The sequence below is a fragment of the Monomorium pharaonis genome, chromosome 6 (genome assembly GCF_013373865.1).
Source record: "Monomorium pharaonis isolate MP-MQ-018 chromosome 6, ASM1337386v2, whole genome shotgun sequence".
NCBI lineage: Eukaryota > Metazoa > Arthropoda > Insecta > Hymenoptera > Formicidae > Monomorium > Monomorium pharaonis.
This window is the reverse complement of record NC_050472.1, coordinates 11,961,229-11,987,252: the sequence shown is the minus strand read 5'-3', so window position 1 is coordinate 11,987,252 and position 26,024 is coordinate 11,961,229. Positions and strand designations below refer to the sequence as shown.

General features: G+C 30.4%; 1 protein-coding gene across 2 annotated transcripts in view; it reads left to right on the top strand.

Moving 5' to 3' along the window:
* Positions 1-5,664: 5,664 nt before the first annotated feature.
* Positions 5,665-26,024, top strand: part of LOC105835260 — a 44,955-nt gene continuing 24,595 nt past the window's right edge. The window contains exons 1-9 of one of the 2 annotated variants that reach the window (XM_012678361.3): positions 5,665-5,680; positions 5,918-6,123; positions 7,439-7,821; positions 7,885-8,107; positions 13,122-13,409; positions 13,522-13,649; positions 13,714-13,886; positions 14,005-14,392; positions 14,476-14,893. In XM_012678361.3, coding sequence (XP_012533815.1) covers positions 6,042-6,123; positions 7,439-7,821; positions 7,885-8,107; positions 13,122-13,409; positions 13,522-13,649; positions 13,714-13,886; positions 14,005-14,392; positions 14,476-14,893 — 2,083 coding nt within the window. In that variant the 5' untranslated portion in view covers positions 5,665-5,680; positions 5,918-6,041. Of the gene's footprint in view, positions 5,681-5,801; positions 6,124-7,438; positions 7,822-7,884; positions 8,108-13,121; positions 13,410-13,521; positions 13,650-13,713; positions 13,887-14,004; positions 14,393-14,475; positions 14,894-26,024 lie in introns of those variants that run through there. The other variant, XM_012678360.3, reaches the window with a different exon arrangement.

The window sequence follows — 26,024 nt, the reverse complement described above, 5'->3', positions numbered from 1 at the left end:
ATGAAAAATAAATTCTAGACAAATTACAATTTGGACACGATAATAATGTACACCGTGCAATTAAACACGTAAAATTTGTACACCGCAAAGTTGTACACCGCCAAGTTATACACTGTAAAGTTGTACACCGTTTATTTAGACACGTAAAAGTTGTACACCGCAAAGATGTACGCCGCAAAGTTGTACACCGCAAACTTGTACACCGCAAACTTGTACCCCGCAAACTTATACCCCGCCAACTTGTACCCCGCACAATTGTACACCGCAAAGTTGTACACCAAAGTTTTGCATGGAAAGTCGCAAACCCATGTGGTGCAGAGAACAGTTTGCACACACACACACACACACACGCGCGCGCGCGGGGGGGGGAGGTTGCAAGAGGGGCCTTCGGAAGTCGAAGTCGCTAACCAATGTTGTACCTTGCAAACAAAATAAAGTTTATATGTGTTTGCAGATTTCCAATACAATATACACGGTGTACAACTTTGTGGTGTAAAAGTTTGCGATGTACAAGTTTGCGGTGTACAATTTTGCGGTGTACAACTTTTACGTGTCTAAATAAACGGTGTACAACTTTGCGGTGTACAAATTTTACGTGTCCAATTGCACGGTGTACATGTTTATCGTGTCCAAATTGTAATTTATCTGGAATTTATTTTCCATGTATACAACATTACTGTGTCCAAAATTCCTGTGTCGAAATGAACCGTGTCCATTTGAAACGTGTACATTATTTTGTGTCCATTTGCACTGCGTCCATTTGCACTGTGTCCAATTGTACTGTGTCCAAGTGAACCATTCCCGTCAAAATCTATGCGGATCATATTGGGGAAAATTGCAACAATAATTTGAGCTAATGATTTCCGTCTTAAAACGTAAATCGTATCTTTATTTCGTAATACTGATTGAGAAGAATGAAGAGCTTGAATCGAATTTTGTCTTTACTTTCCTGGCCTTTAAATTGATACATTTTGAATATAATGAATTTTTAATTCCCAAAATAATGCAAATTATTAATGTAGAGAACAATAAATCTGGCTGTTGAAGTTATGAAAGAACTAAACGAATCGCAACGCCTCCGAGCCCCTTAAGCCTTAATAAATCGACCTTGTTACACATTCAAAATTGAACATCTCGGTACCTAATTGCCCTAACACAAAATTTCAAAAACGGTTTAAAAGATTTGAAACCATACTTTTCGAAATTTGTATCGACATTGTAGGCAAAAATTTTTCAAAATGATGGATGACAAGGAAAGTGCAAGCAAAGTTAATAAATAAGTATTCGAGCTTGCGACAACGCGTGGCGTAAAGTAGGTGTCATAGCTCAATGGGACGAAAATCCTCTAAAAGTATAGAGTATTATCTTTAAAATGCTTTTTTACGGAGCTTGATACGATAATTTTTCGCTGAGTTATGCAAGTTTAAAGAGAAAAGCTGTTTTTTAATTCAAATTTTAATTACTCAGCGAAAAATGATCGCATCGAACTCTATAAAAATGCATTTTAAAGCTAATTCTCTATATTTTTATTTGCATTTTGTTCCATTGGGCTGTGACACCTGATTCACGCCATGCATCGCCGGAAATTCAGATCTTTATTTATCAATTTTGCATCCTCTAACTTTGTCATCCGCCATTCTGAAAAAAATAGCCACGCATAATTGCTATTAAAATATTCTTAAAGTGGACACTTCAAGCTTTATTTTCTTTTTTGAGAAAAATTTTTATCTTTATTATTTACTAAGTTATGATTATTTAAAATTTCGTAAAATTTTCCGAAATTTTAAGTGTATCGCTTTTCTTTTATAGATTTAGAAATCCTTTTCCAGAATTAATTGTGGAGAATTTTTAATTCTGTAAATGCAATAAAAAGTTGTACATTGGAACAAATAGTACAATTCTGACGATAAAACAGATAGGATCCTTTTAAACACCGAAAACTTTTTTTCTAAGGTTCCTAGGCTCATTCTAAAAGCACAGTATTGTTCTTTGCTGAAATGCCAAGTGCGCCCCATGCTTATTTTATACGTACAAAGTCTAAAATTTTTATACGCAGCCAATGTTTTCACAAGTCGACTACAGAAGTCAATAACAAAACTATATTTTTCTAACTTTCTTTCGTTTTTCGTGTGAAATTGATCGCAGCGCACCGCGTTATTATCTGTATTTTAATTTTGAAGAAGGATTTTCAATTCCATGCAATCAATAAAAAGATTTCGGTGTCCGAAAATTAATGATAAAACAGAGCAGTTTAGTATCCCCTTAACGAGTACTGCTAAATGGCACGGTGCTGAACAAATATTGCACTGTACAAATATATATATAGAACGTCTGCACCGCGTTACCCAAGCGCACTTCTTTGACAAAATTATTAATTATTGTAATTAAACAGATTATTGTGAATATAATCAAATATAGGATTTAAAAAATTAAGTATTCAATTTTCCAATAATAGCTTACCCATACAGCACACTTTAGCCTGAGGATATCCTAAATTGTCCCAGACAGACGAAGGCGATCCCACAGATATCCCAATGAGTAGTACCCGGGATATCTTACAAGAACATTTTAGGATATCGTAAAATATTTTAAGGTATCATATGATATCGTATTAATATATTTCGATATCCTAAGAGGATATCTTAAAATATTATAAGATATTATAAGATATTCTATTAATATTTTACAATATCCTATTATATTTAAATAATATTTCATCATATCTTTTAGCTCTACTATGCATGGAGCATGAATCAAATGTAAAGAGAAAGTGAATTATAATGTAATAAAAGAGTGACAAAAGCGTAAATTAAATCTCTAAAAAGCGTAGATTGAAACATCAGAACATAAAGAAAGTACACTTATCGAAACAATATGGCATATTAACAATACTAAAAAATTATAAAAAATGACATTAAAAATTTTTTTATTTTATGCGAGCAGAGTAAAAACAAATTTTTTAATAAGTTATTCCACATGCTATTTTGCGCGCATATGTAAAAATAAGTAAAAAAACTGTAAAACTTTATATTTATTTATAAAAAGTAATAAATTAACTATATATGTTTCATCCTTCTGACAACATCTATTGTAATGATCTATAACAAATATGTATGCATACCCCGTTGAAAAAAATGAGATGGAAATCCAGATGGTTATCTACATGTATGTGGATTCCCATGGAATTAGGAATCACATGGATTTTAGATGGTTTTGTATGGATTCCATATAAATAACCATATGGAATCCATATAAAACCATTTAAAATCCACGAGTATCCACATACATGTGGATAACCATCTGGATTTCCATCTCATCTTTTCAACAGGGTAAACAAGAAGTGTTTATGGATCATCACGAAGCGTTAGTATGCGTACGATTTCGAAGTCAAGCAACATCGGCGATGGTTGACACTTGAATAGGTGACCGTTTTTTCGGGTACAGAGATTAAACATGCTTTAACAAGTACGACTGTGGCTTGACTGAAATCTGTATAGTCTTCTCCTTTTACAAAATTACCGTAGAAATAATTAGGATTTTATATTTTTTGTTCAAGTCTCAATTCTCAGAAACTCTTAAAAATACTTAGAAATATTCAAAAATTTTCTAAATTAATGAGAATTTTTTATTTTTTAAATTCTTCTGAAAAATGTTCCAATTCTTATAAAAAATTGAACATTTATCAGAAATTCTGAAAAAAATCTAAAAAATTCTGACAAATTTTTTCAACAAGATATATTACGATATCCCAGCAAATTCTTTGGACATCCTCAGGACATCGTTTGAAATATCTACATGTCAAATCGATGGACATTTGTACATCCCTTGGATATGCTTCCAATAGAAAGGACTTCCGGACACATGCCGCGTCTTGGTACAGCGTTGCGCCGACATTTCGCAAACATTGCAGTTTGCATCATCAGGGCTAAATTGTAATAACACGTGTGTTATATTACAATTATATTATTGAGTGGGAAATTACAACTAACAAGCACGTTACATGTAACTTTGTGTTTGCTGGGATTTTTGTTGTTTATCAAATATTAAACAAGGATAAATAATGCTCGCGAGCGTTAAAAGCGTTAAGTGGAACGTATTCGAAATATATTGTTGCACAATTATAGAAAAAAATAAAATATTGCATAATACATACATTTAACCGTAAGCTCTTTTTTTTGTCGCAGGCATACATGAATTATATATAGGTTAACAGTATAGCAACAATCAATTTATCAAGAAATTTTTTCAAGATGAAAATCTCGAAAGTGACCATATTACCAGCGCGCTTAGATAACCATATTAGCAAACTTCTATAATATTAACGTTTAATTTTGTATAACTTGAAATATGTAGAAGAAAAAGTAATATTATGGCCACTTGTATTATTTCCATTATTAACTGATGTATTCTAGTAATTATTTATGAAATTATTTCTTCAGTAGCCTGCTGTTATGAAGTGACATTAATTTGACAAAACACAATAACCAATGTTTATTATAAAACATTTTTAGTTTCGAGCATTTCAAAACTTTTTAAGGTACATTTTAACATTTAATTACACATATTTTCTTATTCTTTTTAAACTTAAATGTATTATTATACAAATGTATGTAAAATTAAATATTTTTTTATTATTTAACTTTTTAATCGGCTGTACACACTTTGAGGTATACAAAGTTTAACAATGACCTAGGATTTTGTTAATATAGCTACTTAAGCGTGCTGGTAATATGGTCACTTCCGATCATCTCTAAAAAAAAATCTTTGATAATTCGATTGTTGCTCTACTGTTAACCAATAATCCTTGACATATAAATTATTATCGCGATAGAAGGAACGTATGTTACATATAAAAGTCTATCTTTATTAAGTAAGTCTGTCTACCTTTATCTCTATTCACAATTATGCTACAGTTTTTTCTAACCTAATAACTTTTTTATACAAATATATAATTTTGTAACAAAATATTGTGACTTTTTTAAACAAAACCAATTTTTTACATTTATTTTTAAGATGGCCACATACCGTCCCTGTTTCTCTTCGACCCATTATGCAATGTTGCTACATTTTTATAGATAATACGTATAGTAAATATTTCCTAACTTTGAATCTAAAATCTAATGACAATACTTCGGTGAATATAATCGTTAAGTTTCAATTTGAAATATTGATTATCAACAAAATTATTGTATAAAATGTAAATGGGTTACACCTTCTCTTCTACAGCCGAATAAAGAGTTATGTAACAAGATAGAAGTTTAAATTTAAAAATAATTAGGAAGTACGTGTAATTAAATGTTAAAATTAATGTAGCTTAAAAAAATTTCAAAATTTTTAAAATGTTCTATAACAAATATTGACTGTTTTGTCATATTAGCGTCACTATATAACGGCAGGTTTTGAACAAATGATACCGTAAATAATTACTAGAATTCGTCAACTAATAACAGGGATAATATGAGTGGTCATATTATCTGCAAACCATATTACCACCTTTTCCTCCACATTTTTTTTAATTATTTTGAAAACATATCGATAGAAATATGCATAGAGTAGAAACACCAGTGAGACAAAGATAGACATCGAGAAAGGCTGAAGACGTGGCGTCGCTACAGTCGTCAATCACGGGAAAGTTCACCAGTGCTCCATCGAGCCTCGTGCTATATCAAGCCTATTTGCTGTATTTCTCTCCCTCTTCTTGGCAATCCTTTCTTTTCCTCTTTCTGTCCATCTCTCTCTCTCTCTCTCTCTCTCTCTCTCTCTCTCTCTCTCTCTCTCTCTCTCTCTCTCTCTCTCTCTCTCTCTCTCTCTCTCTCTCTCTCTCTTCTCTCTCTCTCTCTCTTCTTACTCCTCTTTCACTTAAGTGAGACATCATCAAAGATCATCAGTATCATTTTGGTCTTTCATCATTCTTCAGATAGTATTGTAATATGTGACATTTTTGACATTTTGGAATGTGGTAACAGTCGAAAAACTGGCCAAAAACAGAGTAATCGTCGAGCCAACCTCGACGAAAAAGAGGAGGAAGAAGAAACACAATAATGGGCAACGCCACTACAAAAGATTATTCTAGGAATATCTCCGTTGGCACCAGCTTGAAAAAAACGCGTTGGGATGTTCCAGGTAAATTAATTCATTGTTTCATCAATTAATTTTATAATACTTAATAATTTTTTAATTTAAAACACTCTTAAAAGTTAAGAATTAAAACTATAATGTAAATTGATATCTATTCTTCTTCACACGGCTAATTCTGTTAATTACGTAGACTTAAAAATTTTTTTAATTATAAAAATTATTTTTAATTCTTATTAAATATTTTAATATTTATCAAAGATAATTTTAATAGTGAGAGATAGCATATAAAATTAAATTTCTTATTCTAGTTTAAAAATGCTTTAAATTGTTTTTTAATTTACTTTTGTCCGTTAATTATGTATATGTAACTATAGCGTTATGGCTATTTTTAAAATAAAATACAATTAATAAGCATTATACGGAATCATCTCAAATATTCAATCTGCGGGTGATGCGCCGGTGCAGTACTATATCAAACGCCACGTATTTTATTTTGGGATCGGTACTTACGTACTGATGTTGAAAATCATCTGTTCTATATACATATATGAGTATAGTTCTAACAAATATGTTTCTTGATTTCTATTGTGTCACTTGTTTTTCTCTATTTCTAAATGAAAAGAAATACAAATGAATATGGAAGGAATAAAAAATGCATGTTCATCACAATGTAGATTAATTATGAGTTTTTGATAAATTTCAATACATGTACAGCACATATTATTGCCACATTACTGCAAACGTTGCACATATTGCAGTTCTGAAGTTTTTGTTTGCAATGCTATAGCAATTAATGTTTTAAAAATATTGTAAAAACTAATGTCCGCTAGATTTCATTTCTAAGGAATATGTACTATCGCTATCAAATGGACACAGTAAAATTTTACTTTTTGAAATTAAAAAATATACACAGTATAAAATAAATGGCGCAACATTATGAGATTTTTTATTTATATTTTAATTAAATAATTCCTTAAATAGGTGAGTCCCCAAATTTGAGTTCAAAAATAAAAGTAAATGAAATTTGACAAATAAAATTAAATTTTTCATTGTTTTATTGTAAAACTTTCATTGTGATAATTAATTTAATGACATATACACAATATTCGTCAAAATTACGTATCAAATTTGTAAATATAATAACACCTAGAATATTATTTAAAATATCGAGACGTATAATAATATTACTGCAATAATATATACCGTGATATTTCTAAAGGCAAACATTTTACTACAATGTTGCAGTAACATTTCACAACGGTTTTTAATCTCGCAATAAAATATTTCGATTCTTCTTATGTGTATATTTCTTACATCCTTATATTTTTTATACATAAAAGCTAATGAAATTTGTTATAAGGTCTTCCGGCTCCACCAGGAAAACCTATTTTAATATCGGGGATGAATGAAACGCAGCCAGATATTGTGGCAATACGATGGGAGAGATCATCAAGTAACGGTGGCTCGGCGATCGTCGGATACTTGGTTGAGCACCGAAGGCTGGGCTCTTCTCATTGGGTACGAAGCACCTCCGGTCTTTGCGCTTTTCCAGAACTAACATTGAGTGGTCTCGAACCAGGATGGCGTTATCAATTTCGAGTCAGAGCACAAAATGCACTCGGACTTTCACAGCCAAGCGAGATTTCCGAACCACTCACAGTTACCTTACAAAGGGCCACCGTTGCTTGCGCTCCACACTTCGATCTAGAGCTTAAAGATAAGATTGCGCTCGAGAACGAACAAGTACGTATATATTACACGCAAAATCACATAAAACTTTATACATTTGTAATTTTTTCAATATAGGCCGAGTTTATTGTACAATTTTCTGGTACACCATTGCCAAAAATCTCGTGGTTTAAAGACGGTTTTGAGATCTTTAGTAGTAGACGCACCAAAATTGTTACCGATAATGGTAAGAGTACTCTTCTGATTCATCAGACTATTCTTAATGATGAGGGTGAAATAAAATGTACCGCCACGAATCGAGCAGGTCATGTTGCTACAAGAGCTAAATTAATTCTGGAAGGTTAGTAAAAATTCCAAGTAAGAATATTTCTGAGAATTTTTTATATTTTAAATAAAAGTTTATGAAAAAATACATTAAATTTTTGAAAATTATTTTTTTTTAGTTTTTTAGAAAAAGAAATCTTTGAATTTATATGAAAATTTATACATATAAAGACTTTTATAAAAGAAATGTAGACTCTTTCATATGTACTCACATTTTTTAGATTTTGTACATTTTTTTAATTACTGAATAGAAAATTCTTAGAATATATTAAAATTTATATATATTTTATAAAGATTTTTAAAAGAGATATACACTAAGAAAAATTTCTAGGCTTTTTCCGATAAAAAGAATCGGATTGTTCATTGGAAAAGTAAACAAAAGTATATTTCCGATTACATTAAATGGATAAAATATCCGTTCACAATTTATCGGAAACCCGTGTGGAAATTTCGCCTTGCATATGACTAAATTTCTCGCTACTTCCTAGCCATTGCATAAGACCAAGGATCGAGGCTTAAAATTTTATTTTTATATTAATTGTTTTTATCAATTCTCGGAAGCTCTTTAAAAGTTACGGAGATCTCTTCGAGTAATAAAAATAATATGTGCTACACTTTGCTGCTAGGGCAGCTAAATAAGTCGTGAGTGGTCTTCTTTTATAGACTTTTAAGTGTAAATCTTTTCACGAGAAGAAGTGCTACACCCTCGCCTAGCAGCAATCTTGCAAACTATTCGCGACTGCTGCGGTCAGTATGACCAGTACAAAATGTATCTACGGTACCTACCAAATACACGCGAGCAAAATTCTTTCTAGCACTTGGCTAAGAAAAATAGTTGGAAAAACTGGCCAAATGCTAGAACTAAACTAGTTTATAGACCACACAGGAATTTGGTCAAATTTCCACACAGGAATATCCAAAATAAAATATTCGTTTCTTACTTTTTTAACAAATAATCTGATCAAGTGCATTTAATTTGGGCCAGATCTGATATACCTTATCGGATATTATTTTATCGGACAAAATACTTTCTTTTTATCCGTTCAAATGTAATGTCCTACTAAGTTGTCCTACTAAGTATATTCTACAAAATTTTAACGGGTGCCTATGGCACTGCATTTTCTATTTAAATTTTATCGGAAATTGCATTTTAGCGGATAAAAATATTGATCGTTTTGTATCTGTTGAATTTGCCAATTACAAAATGATTGCGAAAGGACTAAAACGGTTATTTCCAATTAAAACCATTGGACATTTCTCTCAGTGAGGACGTAAATAAATTGAAAACTCTTCAAGACATATTATTTCGATTAATGTCAAAGAATTTTAATTCTTTATATGTATATTAAAAAAATTTTTTTTAACATTTAAATAAAACATTAATTATTATTACATATTATATATAAAGTAATGTCAATACATATGTGTGAACTCTTCCATTAGGTTGGTTTGAGAGTTTTATTGCAACTAATTTTCGTTCAATATTTATTATTGAGCAAACGACATTCACGGAAGTCTTTGTTTCAATTTTCCATATCAGAAGTATTAGAAGTAATAAAAAAACTTAAAAAGTGCATTATTTTAAAGTTTAAATAATAAAGACGTGCTTAATGCGACATTTATTTGTTGATCGCATAATGTATTTTACATTAAAACATCATTTATTAATAATATATAGCACAAATAAAATATTAAAAATCAAAAAATTAAAAATTGGAAGCTATATATGCGGTTTTAGAAAAAAATGGTTGTGTTATTTATAAAGAGCTCGACAAGCTACCCCAGATTTTAAAAAATCATCGCTATACATTAATTTATTGCTGAGATATTGTAAGTTTCAGCAATTTGAAGGCGCAAATTTAATATTACACACGTGCGTGGGCAGTGGGCCGCATCAAGCGTCACTTCCTCCACTCCATCGCCGTTGCTTGTATGTTGCAACTTTATAACATTGTATAAACGAAACTTTTAAAGATATTTATTTGAAAATTTAAAGACAGTAAATTCAACTCTTCTAGACTTATAAATTTCAGCTTTTAATGTTAACAATTAGAGCTAAAATGCATTTTAATAAAAAAAAAGTTATTTTGGTTGTAAATTCAGATAGAGTAAATATTCTTTTCTTAAAATTTGTATAAAAATAAAAAATATTGATTAGTTTTTGGGTCGTTTTTATTTCTGGCCAGTATTTGGCTAGTTTTTATTTCTCTATGATAAAAATTAAAAGAGTTATTCCATTTGTTAGCAAGAAAAAAACATATCTTGATAATTATTCAGCTTAGGGGAGGCAGCTCCGATGACCTTGACCTTGACATATGTTATCAAGGTCATCCTCCTGAGTGACCTTCAAAAAATTTTAGCCATCGCTCGTGACTTGTTAAAAAGTTATTAACAAAAAAAGTTCCATGAATACGACACATAATTATTCAGTATAAGAGTACATTACATAGGTTTGCGACTTTGCACGCGTAGCGAGATCTACTCATCCCTCCCCCGCTTACAGAGCAAAACGATGTCCACGCTTGTACTTTATCACAAAAGTTTTCGACTTCAGATTTGAAATTGTGGCGGAGCCCCTTCCTCTGCACTCCTCTCCGTATTTTTTCCTAACCTAACCTAACCTAAACATTTTAAAGTCGCTATTTGACCACAATGTAGCTCTGTAAGCAGAAGAGGAGTGGGTGGATTTCGTTACGCGTAGAAAGTCGCAAACCCATGTACTCCTATACTGAATGATTATGATGTGTCGTATTTATGTGTCGTATTATTAAAATAAAGCATGCAATTTTGCATGCTTTGAAATAAGAAAATTTATTAATTTATTGCGTGGACGTCGTTTCGCTTTGTAAACAGGGGGAGAGAAGAGTGTGGGTAGACCTTGCTACGCGTAGAAAGTCGAGTTTATAATAAATAAATAGCTTCTTGCAAAAACAATAAAGATTTCAGGCTAAAATTTTACACATTTTTTTAACATCACAAGAGGCATATCGTACCACATTTTTAAAGCCATATCTTTATGAATAATAAATAAGTGAAAAAACGCCTGTTTCGACGGTTTTAATTTTTTTGCAACTGAACTGATTTTAATTTGTTGCAGCTCATTTTGTAGTCTTTTCCAAACCAGCATTTTTTATTTGAATCTTTTTTTTGTAAAATGTTTACGTTTTGTTGCACATGAAAAAATCTGTTTTTCGCACCTTTATGCCTTTTTTAAATAACTTTCCAAAACTAGTTGCGAGTCTCAAACACACACATTTTATTTTTAATTATCTTTCGAACATTTTGGTGAAGAGAAAGTACAACTTACAATTAGTTTAAATTTTGGCTTTTTTTTCAGCTAATCTTACCAGACTAATGTTCCAAAAATGAATGACCATACTTAGCGCCATTGCTTTTAATTTTTTTTTCAATTCGTCAACTTTATTTTTTCGCAATTTTTAGGAAAAAGTTTATATATGATAATTTTTCTAAAGTTTACGAGAAAAATTCGTTGCACTCCGTGGAGCGCGTCAAAGTATGAAAATTTTTAAATACCAAACACGTTCTTATTTTTGAAAAGATCCCGAAAAGGGAAAAAAAGAGGATCAAAATCTGACAAATACTTTTTAAAGTAGAGACTTTAAGCTTTAAAACGAAAAAAAACTTTCCAATACGATAACCCACACAGAACAAATATCTAATGATCTAACAAATATCTAAATATCTAATAAATATCTACATATCTATATGATGTCCATATCTACTATGGATAATTAGTAGACATCTAATAGATGTTTTAAACGTCGATCTATATCTTCTGAATAACTAGCGGGGATATCTAATGGATATACACACATTATTTACATATCCATGTCCACCAAACAGCTATTCATTAGATATCCATGCGTTGTCCACATATCCACATCCACCAAACAGCTACCAAGGATATTTATTAGATATTCACGCGTTGTCTACATATCCACGTCCACCAAACAACTACCAAAGATATCCATTAGATATTCACGTACTATCCACATATTCACGTTCACCAAACAGCTACTAAAGATATCCATTAGATATTCACGTACTATCCACATATCCTCCAGCTAATCTTAAATATTCTTGAGATATTTCATTTGTATGCGGCAAAACTGCCGTATATTCTGCAATGGGAGAAGGATGTTCATAGAATCATCAAACGCTCCCTAAATATTTGGATAAACATTATATGTACATACGATAAAAAATGTGCTGCGTCGGCCGCAGTGCACTTGCCAGCCGAATAGTGCGCGGCGTCGCCGATAGAGCGGCCGTGCAACTCGGAAATAAGATGCAACAACCACGCTATATAAGGATCACCCGCAGTGCAAGAAAGCAAGTCTAAAATTAGACTCCCCCAGCGACGAGGGTGTTTCTGTGGTAACTACAGGTCCTCTTAGAGCATGCTCGACGGGCCTTTATCCACTTTTGATAATTTTTATGACATTCTATGAATATTCTGGGAAAAATACAAATATCTATGTAATATATTTTTAGAATAATGGGAACATTTTGAAAATATTCGGAGAATATCTAAGGTGCTGGATATCTACATAAATATCTATGAGATATTCACTGAATACTTATACAAATATATAGGAAATATTCATTAGATATGCTATAAATATCCAAATGTCCACAGTATGCAATCTAGTAAATATCCATTAAATATATAAATCAATATGCAGTGGATATCTACACAAATATCCACTAGATTCTGCTATGGATGTCGATTGGATATTGATGATTTATATATCCTATAGATGTTTACTAGATCTCATATTGCGGACATCTAGATATTTATAGCACGTCTCATGGATGTTTCTTATATATTCATGGATATCCCTAATATCCGTCGAGGATATCCATTAGATATGTAATACATATTATGTTCTGTGTGGGAAGTTTTCGCGAAGTTATTTAAATTTGAGTGAAATTTCGATATAAATTCTTGTTGCGCTAATTTTGTTACTCAGTATATTAATAAACTATTGAATTACTTATGTATTTAGCACCTCCACGAATACGACTGCCGCGTCAATATGAGGATGGTTTACTTTTCGAACAAGACGAGACCATTAGATTAAAAGTATCCTTAGCAGGTAAACCAACGCCTACTGTCACTTGGTTTCACGATGGAGAACTAATATCTAAAGATGTTAGACATGTATTTGAAGAAATGGACGGTGAATCGGTTCTAAAAATACCAGATGCGAAACGAAGTGATCGAGGAGAATATACTATTAAAGCAGCAAATAAATTGGGCGAAAATACTGCATCTTTCCTAGTTACTGTGACAGGTAATAATATCGTATCAATGTAGAAAGTTGTCTTTCGACTTTTAATTATATTGTAAGTTTGACATTTTATTATTTTTTGAGTTATTTGAGTTAATATAATTTTATCAACCAGATAGACCAGCTGCTCCTGGCAAAATAGCTGTTGCAATGACGCTAGGTAGATCGGTAACGTTATCGTGGAAAGAACCAGAAGATGATGGAGGATGTAAAATCGGAACTTATATTGTTGAATACTACAGAGTATGTAATTGAAACTATTTGCTATTTGTATAAATTCTCAGAAATATGGCAACGATTATTTTAGATTGGTTGGGAAGTCTGGCTTAAAGCAACTACGAGCAGACGTACCACAGTGACATTAACAGAATTAATTGAAGGTTCCGAATACAAATTTCGCGTGAAGGCTGAGAATCCTTACGGAGTCAGCGATCCTAGTGAAGAAAGCGATGTTATCTTTATTCCAGATACTAAGAGAAGGTATTTTTATATTAACGATAAATATATATATATATATATATATATATATATATATATATATAATAAATTTAACACACATTTGTTTGTGTAACAATATATCCACAATTTTACATTGTAGGGTTGTAACACCATCTTTGACTGAAAAGTCACAAAGTAATCGAGAGATTCGCAGATCTCGTGGCGATAAACAAGAAGTGAGTTTCAATATGCCAGCGCAAAGAACTAGAAGTTTAACGAGAGAAGAAGCTAAAATACGAGACAACGAAAACCATCACTTTAAACGCGATGAACGATCAACTTCAATGCAACGACTCGCAATGCCAATTTCTACATTAGATAAATCATCCAGAACAGATAGTAGAGTGACATTTGCACCAGATACTGTGGAAAAAGAACAACCTCCAATTCCTCCAGCTAGATCAAAAGAGCACAATTCCATGAAGCAACAAATTATTCTTGGAAACCACACGAATCAATTAAAAATTGCGGCAAATGGGAAAGACAAGGTAAAAAATAATCAAATATAAGTAATGCTATAATTAGATGCTAGAATAAAATAAGAATACATATGTTATTTTCTGAAATGTAGCAAAATATTATAAAGGAAGAAATAACAATGACATCAAAAACAACTGTGACAGCAACTGTACCAGTCTCTTCTTCAATTATCGAACAAAATACTACATCACATTTTATAACGAGAGAAAGAAGTCTCTCTCCACTTTGCGAGCCGAAAATTCAAAAATTCCGAAAAGAAGAGAGTACTACAGCAAACAATTATTTTTTACCATCTTCGAATTTAGCTCAGAAAAAACAGACTACCGTAAACGAATTTATATTATTACCATCGAATAATTCACAATCACAAAGATTACAAGAGGATGACGAACACGCATTGCACGGCAGTACAGAATTTATGCTAGTTCTATATCCCGAAGATGAAACACAAGAGAAAGACGAAATCGACATAGAGAATTCTGCAAAAAATCAAATCAAAAACAGCATAAGTAAGTACAAATAAGAACATCCTTAGTAAAATCTTTTTCAGAATTTTACAATTTATCCAAATTTTTAAAGATTTTTGTATAAACTTTTTAACATTTTTATAAATTTTCAATTTTTTTTTCATTTCTTAAACAAATTGTATATGACCATTTTTCAGAAAGTTTAAATATCTAACTGAGTACAGTTTTCATATTTAAAAAAAATTTTTAATATTTTTAGATATTTTTAATAAAATCTTAATATTTTTCAAATTCTTCTGATTTCAATATTATTTAAAAAATTTAAATATTTTAAATAAATAAAATACACAAAATACTCAAATAAGTATATTTAAATCAATTTTAGCTACTAGACATATGTATCTTATATGTTAGTATTTAACATACTGTAAAAATACTTCATTTGTATTGACTTTAGAGTTTAATTTCGGGATTTATTTTTAAAATATTACTTTATTACAATTTCGTTAAAATCTACGTAATTAAAAATAATGTCATAATGTTGAATTCTTTTCTATCCAGTGGTTTTTAATTGCAAGAAATAAAATTCTGTTGCAGTCATTTATCGGCTGTGCCGCGTATTGCTTTTTCGATTTCATTACAAAGAAAGGACTTCTCTTAGAACTTATGAAAAAAATATTACAAGAAGGTCTATATTTCTTCTAGAGGTCTCTTATAAATGTATTATAATACAACTTTAAGAATTTTTTATTCTGTAATTTCTAAGAAATCTTATAAAATCTAGAAAAAATTTAAAGCATTTTTTAAAACTCTTTATAAATTAAAAAAGATATATATATATATATATATATATATATATATATATACCAGCTAATTATTTGATGTCAAATTGCTAACAACAATAGGGAAACAATTTTCTGCGAAGTAAGATTGTCAAATCCAGAGCCTACCGTGTCTTTGAGTGCGCTCCAATTACAATCAAAACTTAATATCATATTCTAACATAAAATTGATTGCAATATTACAATAGATTTTCCATTAACAGTGAAACATTAGATTAAAGCAACAAAACAGCATGTTTGTCAATTACAGATCAATAACAAATTTACACCAAATCTGTGTGCAAAATCTACAACAAATTGACGACAACCTTAAAGCAGATCTGTTTGCCAAAACAACGGCAAATTGACAACACAGTGTCTTTTTCTTTTCAATGTGCACAAAGAGAAAGATTTCTTTAGATTTAATAAACAGTTTTGTTCGACTATTTTAAAGCATATATTTCTTTGGTTTTAATAAATTTTCAACAGATTTCTTAAGATTTAATAAAATTTATTAGAAACAAAGAAATACATGCTTTGGAATAGTCGAACAAAACGGTTTATTAAATTTAAAGAAATTTTTCTCTGTATAAATGAAAAAAAATTATTTTTATTTTTACTTAATTTCAATCTCTTTTACAGGCTGACATATTTTAGTATAGTAATATCTGTCGATGGCGAAATCTTATTTCCTTCCGCGCTTTATTGGCGCGAGCCTCTTTTATTCATAAGAATGTGCATTTTGACATTTTTTAAAAAACTTTTATAAAATATATTCTTAAAAAACTCAAAAATAAAATTTCTAAATTATTATTTAAAAATCTAACACTAGATATCTTATTATATCACAAATACGTCAATTTTTTTTAAATGTGTGTACGTGGTATTCAATGGAATTTATATTAATTATTTATGGTATTTATATTTATTTTGCAAATAGTATCAGTAAGAGTTCTCTGGTAATCAGAGAGTACTCTCTCCTGCTCTTTCTTTCTTAAAGATGTGACATTTATATATATATATATAGATGCGCAAATCAAACGAAAAAGTGGAACAATAAATTACAAATTTTGATTTACGTTTAGTACATTTGCGTGCTTTTTATTGCCAACTACTGAATGTATTAATCTGCTGCATTTTTGGCGTCAATCTGTCGTCAACATGTTCGACATACCTGCGTGCCCGGAAAAAAAAGTATATATCTAATTATATATAATTTTGTATAACTTTGTAGATCTAATTATGTATGGATTTTGACCTGATCTAATTAGATCTACAAAGTTATACAAAATTATATATAATTAGATATATACATTTTTTTCCGGGCAGAAAAAAAAGTTTTTTCGGATTTAATAAATTTTCTTAAAAAAGATTCGTTACCGAAAATTTAGCTATGACAGCTAAGATGTGTCTTTAAGACGTAATAAAAAGTACATATGTCCCGAAAGCTCACTACGATAGCATATAGGCTGATCCGGTTTCTGTCACCGTGGGTGGTCTGCTTATATAGCCTTTAGAGTGTAAATTGCATTAGGAGAAAGGCGCCTAGCGACAATCCGCGAACTACATACTTTTTAAATTTATATAATATAGAATGTTAGGAATTTAATTACATTTACCATAATTGTGATTGCATTTATTATATAAAAAAGATTAATTATATAAAATTTTTTTATATAAAAATGGATTATATATGTAAAAATGAAAATATGATATGGAATTATAAATTAATATTTTGATATAATTATATATAATTATTTAATCAAAAGAGAATTCTAATATAATGTTGTATAATTCAATATGGGTTTATAAATATCTTGATATAATTATACATATTTATTTATTCGAAAAGTAATTTTAATAAAATGTTGTATAATTCAATATAGGATTATAAATATTTTGATACAATTATATATAAATTAATATATAAATTGATCTTATTATATGTAATTATATTGTATAATATGATATAATTATACATAATTAGATATAAACTTTTTTTCCCGGGTGCTATTGACCGCCAATTTGATGTGTTTGATAAAATCATTCCTATACTATTGCATTTATGGAGACAGTTAGATGACAATTTGCATTAAATAAAGCTACTTTGGTGTTTGTCAATCTTTCGCCAATGTTCTTGACGAATCTGCTTGCTGTTCATCATTATTTTGTTAAGTAATCTGTTAACTAACATTGATGAATTTTGGCTATTTTCAATGCCAAAGTTTATCTCACATCTGCTGCCTTTCAACAAATAAAATCTGTTACCAACATTTGCTTCTTCAGAAATGGTTATTGGGGCATTAATGAAGTGCCTTTAAACAGAAAACATCAAAATTATTTCGGAATAATTAAGTACAGCATAAATTTAAACGGAACCTTTTGGATTATTTTCTAATTGATATTAGAATCAAATTATATTTATATCTTAAAAGTGCGCTTTTTAAGAATTGTTGAAAAATTTTGAAAAAAGTGTTTTTTCATAATTTTACGTAAATATTTCAATATCTCGAGAAGTTATTAAAATTCAGCGCTGAAAATGTATATCTTTACGTTTTTGGGATTGCTAAAAACAAATTTAATATTATTTTATATTTTATTTTAAAAATCATGTTTTCTTGGTAATTGAATTGTAAAATATTTTTCGTAATCGTATAAAGTAATTATAGTTTAAATAAATATAACAATAAATATACTGTAAAATTTTTTATACACATTTATAAACATTTATTGTTATAACTATTCGGTATTTTCTTGTACAACTTCAATATCATAGATTTCAGAACTTTCGACTTCTTTGCTATCAATAACACAGATCACAAAATTTTTTTCCCTTACAAGAATCAGAGGAGATCCTTTATATAGATCTCGAGTTGCTGAATCTGTTGCCCGTTTTGCTTCAACACGTCTGGTTTTTTGTAAATCACGAAAATATGTAATTTATATATTAATCCATTACTGCCCATGGCTAGACCAACGGAAGGATAACAAAAAACTATTGGAACCTTCACTTTAGGTTAAAAGAACATTTTAGAAGTAAAAAAATTTTTATTTGTTTATGAGACTCAAAAAAATAAAAAACTAGAAAACAGCATAAAAAATTGCAGAGAATGACCCGGGAAAAAAAATACCTCTTATTTGTTCATATTAACAAATATATGTTTATATATGTTCATATATCGTCATATAAGAAATAAAAGTGCAATTATAAACGATTTTGTACGGCCATATATGAGAACATGTGATTAAATCATTTTTGTAAATTGTGTTTAAGTATGGTCTTATTTAGCCATATATGGTCTAACGTTTTTGTATATTATCATATATGGTCATGCGAAAGCATTTATATAATCAAATATAATCATATATGAACATATATACTTAGATCTATCCATAAGTGGTCCGTACTTATGAATAGATCCAAGTATATATGTTTATATATGATTGTATATATATGATGATTATATATACAATAGATTACAATTTTTTAAACTTTAGGTTTTTAAATAATAAAATTAAAATGTTACAGAAATAAATAATTTATTATATATTTTTACTATGCAACATTTAATGTTTAAGAATCGTTTATCTATATAAATAAAAATGTAAAATGTTTGTTACTCATCTAAGATCTCCGTAAGTTATTCACCGATTGCTTTGAAATTTTGACACAACGTTGCATTCATAACCGGGAGTGTTCTTAAGGGGTCTGATTATGGAAATACGTGCGTTTAAAAAATAATGGCCATAATTTAATTTTAAACAATATTTTTTTAATGATATTTTTTTGTAATTTTGACAACGTTGTATTCGTATACGTGAGTGTTTTTATGGGGTCTGATTTTTTAAATACCGTGTGTTACAAAAATGTGTGATGGTCATAATATTATTTTGTTAATTTTAAACAATATTTTTTAAATGATATTTTTTTGTAATTTTGACACAACGTTGTATTCGTAACCGGGAGTGTTTTTATGGTGTCTGATTTATGAAATACCGTGTTTCAAAAATGATGGTCATAATTAAATTTTTTAAATTTAAAACAATATTTTTAAAATTATATTTTTTGGAAATTTTGAAACAACATTGTATTCATAATCGGGAGTGTTTATGTGGTTGTTTTTATGTGGTTTAATTTTGGAAATACTATGTGTTTAAAAAATGTGTGTGTGAGTGTGTTTGATGGTCATAATTTAATTTTGTTAATTTTAAACAATATTTTTAAAATGATATTTAAAGAGAATGTGTGAGTGTGTGACTGTGTGTGTGTTTTAATTAAATATGAAAGTGAGAGAGATTGATTGATTGATCTTTTATTAGCTTTCTTAGCTATTTTCAATACATATATATACAATTTTATGCTACATCATTAAAAACAAACTCTTTTAGCATACGTTTAAACATTTCTAAACGATTACAATGTTTAACTTCGGATGGTAATGCGTTGTACATTAACACACCCTCATAAAATAAACTTTTTTGCGCGCTTCTTGTTTTTCGAAATTCAATAACAATATCCCCTGTCTGCCTAGTTTCGCGTTCTCCCTCTACTATTCTAAGTCTATTACTAAATTGCTCCGGCATCATATTATTTAAGATCTTAAAAATAAACATGCACATATTGTAATACAGCCTTTGTCTTATGGTCATAAATTGCAACGCTTGGTGCATACATTTAACTTTGGTACGTCTGTCACATTGCAATATGACTCTCATAGCTCTATTTTGCGCTATTTGGAGCCTACTTAACTGTGTATCTCCCATATCTATTAGTAGCGTCGCACAATACTCAAAGTGAGGCGCTATGATTGTCTTGTATATCGTACATCTAGTGTAAGCCGAGATAAAGTTACCTATTCTATTTAAAAAACTTATTTTCTTCCCTATTTTCTTTAGCATGTAATCACAGTGACCGCTGAATCTAAGTCTATCATCAATAATTATGCCCAAATACTTTATTATTTCTACGCGCTCAATCTCATTTCCATCCAAACATCTCACAATAGTATTGCCTCTCAATTCTTTCCTTATACCTCTAACTAACATATATTTTGTTTTCTCCGCATTCATCTTCAGTTTATTAATATTCATCCATTCCTCCACTACGTTAAATGCAATATTCAATTTCCTCTCTACCTCCGCACTACTCTCACCTGTTACATATATCAAGGTATCGTCCGCAAACATTTTTATATTACACACCTCCGAGCAAACGTTAACAATATCATTCATATATATTATAAACAACAATGGGCCCAATACCGAACCCTGTGGCACTCCGTATTCCGTAATCAGTATCTTAGACCATCTATCATTAAATTGAACTTGTTGCATTCTATCTTTTAAGTACGACTTAAACCATTCTAGAACTGTTCCTGTAATACCATACTGGTATAATTTCTCTAATAATCTTCCTCTATCAATTGTTTCGAAAGCCCGTTTAAGATCTACAAAAATAACTCCTACTATTTGTCTCTCACTAATAATCAATTTCCATTCATCTATAACTGTTTGAATTGCTGTTTCACACGAATAATTTTTCCTAAAGCCCGACTGATATTCCGTTATAATGTTATTATTTTCTAGGTAGACCTCAATTTGCTTTTTAACTATTATCTCTAATACTTTTTCATATATTGGTAATATATTAATAGGCCTATAATCACTTGCCCTCTTAGGTTTCTCTACTTTTGGTATTGGAATTATCGTGGATGTTTTCCACTCTTTCAAGAAACAACCCTCACTCAATGACTTATTTATTATATCACAATATTCCTCTTCTATGACACAAAATACCGTTTTTAATATATCGCTAGTTATTCCTTCTTCTGTACCTTTCTTTTTTGGTAATTCCCTAATGATTTTTCTTACTTGTTCTGTCGTAATTGATTCAAATTTTTCTAGCTCTCCCTTCTTTTCAATACAATAAATAGTTCTCTTATTTGTGCTCGTTGTATAATTCTTATCTACAGATTTTATTATATCTTTAATACTTTGTATATAATATAAGTTAAATTTATCAGCTATATCACACTCTATATTATTGTCTAATATTTCAAAATCTATTTTTCCTACAAATTTCGCGTCTATTGGTCCTCCTCTAATAATTTCTTTTAATGATTTCCACATAGTTGTGGGATTGTTACTATTATGATCAATCATGTTTTCATAATATTCTTTTTTCTTTGTTCTAATTAAACTAACTACTGCATTTCTTTCTATTTTAAATTGTTGCCAGTTTTGTTCCGTGCTATCGTACAGTGCTTTTCTATAAGCCTCATCTCTTCTAGTCGCTAGCTCTTCTATTTCCTTTGAATACCATTTTTTTCCTTCCCATATTTTTGGTATTCTAAAAATTTTCTTAGGTGCAGAGATGTCTAGCACATCTACAATACTATTAATTAAATTCTTTGCCTTTACATTAATATCTAACTCATTAATATCTAAATCATATCCTTTTTCTAAATTACTCTCCACTAGCTTAATAAACTCATCCGCATTATATCTACTATAATCCCTGCCACTGAATTCTTTATATTTATTTACAATCTTGTTCGTATTTATCACAACTTTTATCCACGCATGATCCGTTATCTTAAGTTCGTACTTGACTTCTACATTTATATCTTTATTCGCAAAAACTAGATCTATAATTGTTTTACTATTTTCGGTAACTCTCGTTGGTTTATCCACATACTGCTTCATACCTAGACTTTGCATAGTCGTTAGTAGTTTATTTGTATAGTAAGAGAGAAAGAGAGAGAGAGAGAGAGAGAGAGAGAGAGAGAGAGAGAGAGAGAGAGAGAGAGAGTGAGAGAAAATGATTAAGAGTGATAAAGGGAAATTAATTATTAGGAGAGTGTGTGTGTGTGTAGTGAGTGTGTATGGTTTAAAAACTGTATAGGAAAGAGAGTAAGTTTTTGAATATACAGGTTCTTTCAGAAATTTTAGGATTTTAAATAAGTAAAAATTAAACACTAATTTCTAATAAAAAAAGATATGTTATTAATTATTGATTTTGGATATACCGGTGTTTCAAAAATGATGGCCATAATTTAAGTGTAAAAAATAGTTTTTCATTAATATTATTAAAATTTTGACACATTGAGACGAAGGGGAGAGACGGGGAGAGACCGGGAGAGACGGAGAGAAACGGGGAGAGACCGGGAGAGACGGGGAGAGACCGGGAGAGACGGGGAGAGACCGGGAGAGACGGGGAGAGACCGGGAGAGACACAGAGAAACGGGGAGAGACCGGGAGAGACGGGGAGAGACCGGGAAAGACGGGGAGAAACCGGGAAGAGACCGGGAGAGACGGATAAAGACCGTGAGAGACGGGAAGAGACCGGAAGAGACGGGGAGAGACCGGGAGAGACGGGGAGAGACCGGGATTGATTGATTGATTGATCTTTTATTAGCTTTCTCAGCTATTTTCAATATATATATATATACAATTTTATGCTACATCATTAAAAACAAACTCTTTTAGCATTCGTTTAAACATTTCTAAACGATTACAATGTTTAACTTCGGGTGGTAATGCGTTATACATTAACACACCCTCATAAAATAAACTTTTTTGCGCGCTTCTTGTTTTTCGAAATTCAATAACAATATCCCCTGTCTGCCTAGTTTCGCGTTCTCCCTCTACTATTCTAAGTCTATTACTAAATTGCTCCGGCATCATATTATTTAAAATTTTAAAAAATATGCACGTGTTGTAATACAGCCTTTGTCTTATGGTCATAAATTGCAACGCTTGGTGCATACATTTAACTTTGGTACGTCTGTCACATTGCAATATGACTCTCATAGCTCTATTTTGCGCTTTTTGGAGCCTACTTAACTGTGTATCTCCCATATCTAATAGTAGCGTCGCACAATACTCAAAGTGAGGTGCTACAATTGTTTTGTATATCGTACATCTAGTGTACGCCGAAATAAAGTTTCCTATTCTATTTAAAAAACTTATTTTCTTCCCTATTTTCTTTAGATGTAATCATAGTGACCGCTAAATTTAAGTCTATCATCAATAATTATACCCAAGTACTTTATTATTTCTACACGCTCAATCTCATTTCCATCCAAACATCTCACAGTAGTATTGCCTCTCAATTCTTTTCTTATCCCTCTAACTAACATATATTTTGTTTTCCCCGAATTCATCTTCAGTTTATTAATATTCATCCATTCCTCCACTACGTTAAATGCAATATTCAATTTCCTCTCTACTTCCGCACTACTCTCACATGTTACATATATTAAGGTATCGTCCGCAAACATTTTTATATTACACATATCCGAGCAAACGTTAACAATATCATTCATATATATTATAAACAACAATGGGCTCAATACCGAACCCTGTGGCACTCCGTATTCCGTAGTCATTATCTTAGACCATCTATCGTTAAATTGAACTTGTTGCATTCTATCTTTTAAGTACAACCTAAACCATTCTAGAACTGTTCCTGTAATACCATACTGGTATAATTTCTCTAGTAATCTTTCTCTATTAATTGTCTCGAAAGCTCGTTTAAGATCTACAAAAATAACTCCTACTATTTGTCTTTCACTAATAATCAATTTCCATTCATCTATAACTGTTTGAATTGCTGTTTCACACGAATAATTTTTTCTGAAGCCCGACTGATGTTCTGTTATGATATTATTACTTTCTAGGTAGACCTCAATTTGCTTTTTAACTATTATCTCTAATACTTTTTCATATATTAGTAATATATTAATAGGCCTATAATCACTTGCCCTCTTAGGTTTCTCTATTTTTGGTATTGGAATTATCATGGATGTTTTCCACTCTTTCAAAAAACAACCCTCACTCAATGACTTATTTATTATATCACAATATTCCTCTCCAATGACACAAGACACCGTTTTTAATATATCGCTAGTTATTCCTTCTTCTGTGCCTTTTTTGGGAGAGACGGAAAGAGACCGGTAGAGACGAGTAGAGACGGGAAGAGACCGGGAGAGACGGGTAGAGACGGGGAGAGACCGGGAGAGACGGGGAGAGACCGGGAGAGACGGGGAAAGACCAGGAGTGACGGGTAGAGACGGGGAGAGACCGGGAGAGACGGTGAGAGACCGGGAGAGGCGAAGAATGTTTTTATTGTGTTTAAATTAAGGTAATAAGAAAAACAAAGATGGCTGTTATTGAAAAAAAGGAACTTATTTAAAACAGTCTTTTGAATAGATTTCTAAATCCATGGCAGCTTTTAGAAAAAAAAGTTAGAAGTACGTAAATAAATGAATATTAGATTTATTAAAAATAGATAAATGCTTATTCAAAAATAAAATAAAAAGAGCAACAGTAAAGCAAGGCTCTTGAAAGTTAAACAATGAAAGCAAAGAAAATTTGAAAAAAACGTAGCGTAAAAATAGAGAACCACAGCAACGCGTGGCAGGGCATAGCTAGTATCTTAATAATTATAAACAAATCCGTCAATAATTATTTTAATTTTAATTTAAATTAGTTTAATTTTCTTTTTTACAAACATATGTATATATACATATATATGTATATTACATATATATTTAATAAATATTATATATTGTTCTTATAAACAAATATTGTTTAACAAGTATTATAATTTTAACTGAAAATATATAATCAAATACAAACTTATATGGTCATATAAAGTTATATATGATCAGATCACAATACTATATCTCAAAATATAAACTTATTTAAATATATACAGCCGCGAGTAGTTCGCAAAATCGTCACTAGGCGAAGGCGCGGCGCTTCTCTTTCTCATGAGAAAATTTACTCCAAAAGGCTTATAAAAGAAGAATAACCACGGTCTTCTACTTAGCACTTCACTAGCAGCAAAGTGAAGTATATATTTTTTTTGTTGTACGAAGAGAGTTCGTGAGTCTCTACAACTTAAGAAAAGCTTCCAAAAATTGAGAAAATAAAAATAAAATTTTATATAATTACATACAACCTTATGGAATTATATATGTTCAGATCACAATACTATACCTCCAAATATAAACTTATTTAAATATATATACTTGAATATGATTAGATAATCACATATATGACCATATATGAGTTTTTGCGGACAAAATCCATACATGAGCGTATAAAATTACTTCTTATATGAGCATATAAGAGCATATAAGAAGTACTTTTTCCCGGGGAAGCTAAAGTATTGAAGAAAAATAAGAAATAAGGAATAGAAAGCAGAAAAGGAAGGTACAAAGAAATCAAGAAAGAATAAGAAAAGTAAAAAATACGAAGAATAACCTTAAAAATCAGAAATTTTTCAGTTACTCATATTTAGTTTATATTTTAGTTATTCATTTAAATTAAGAAAAGTAAATAAA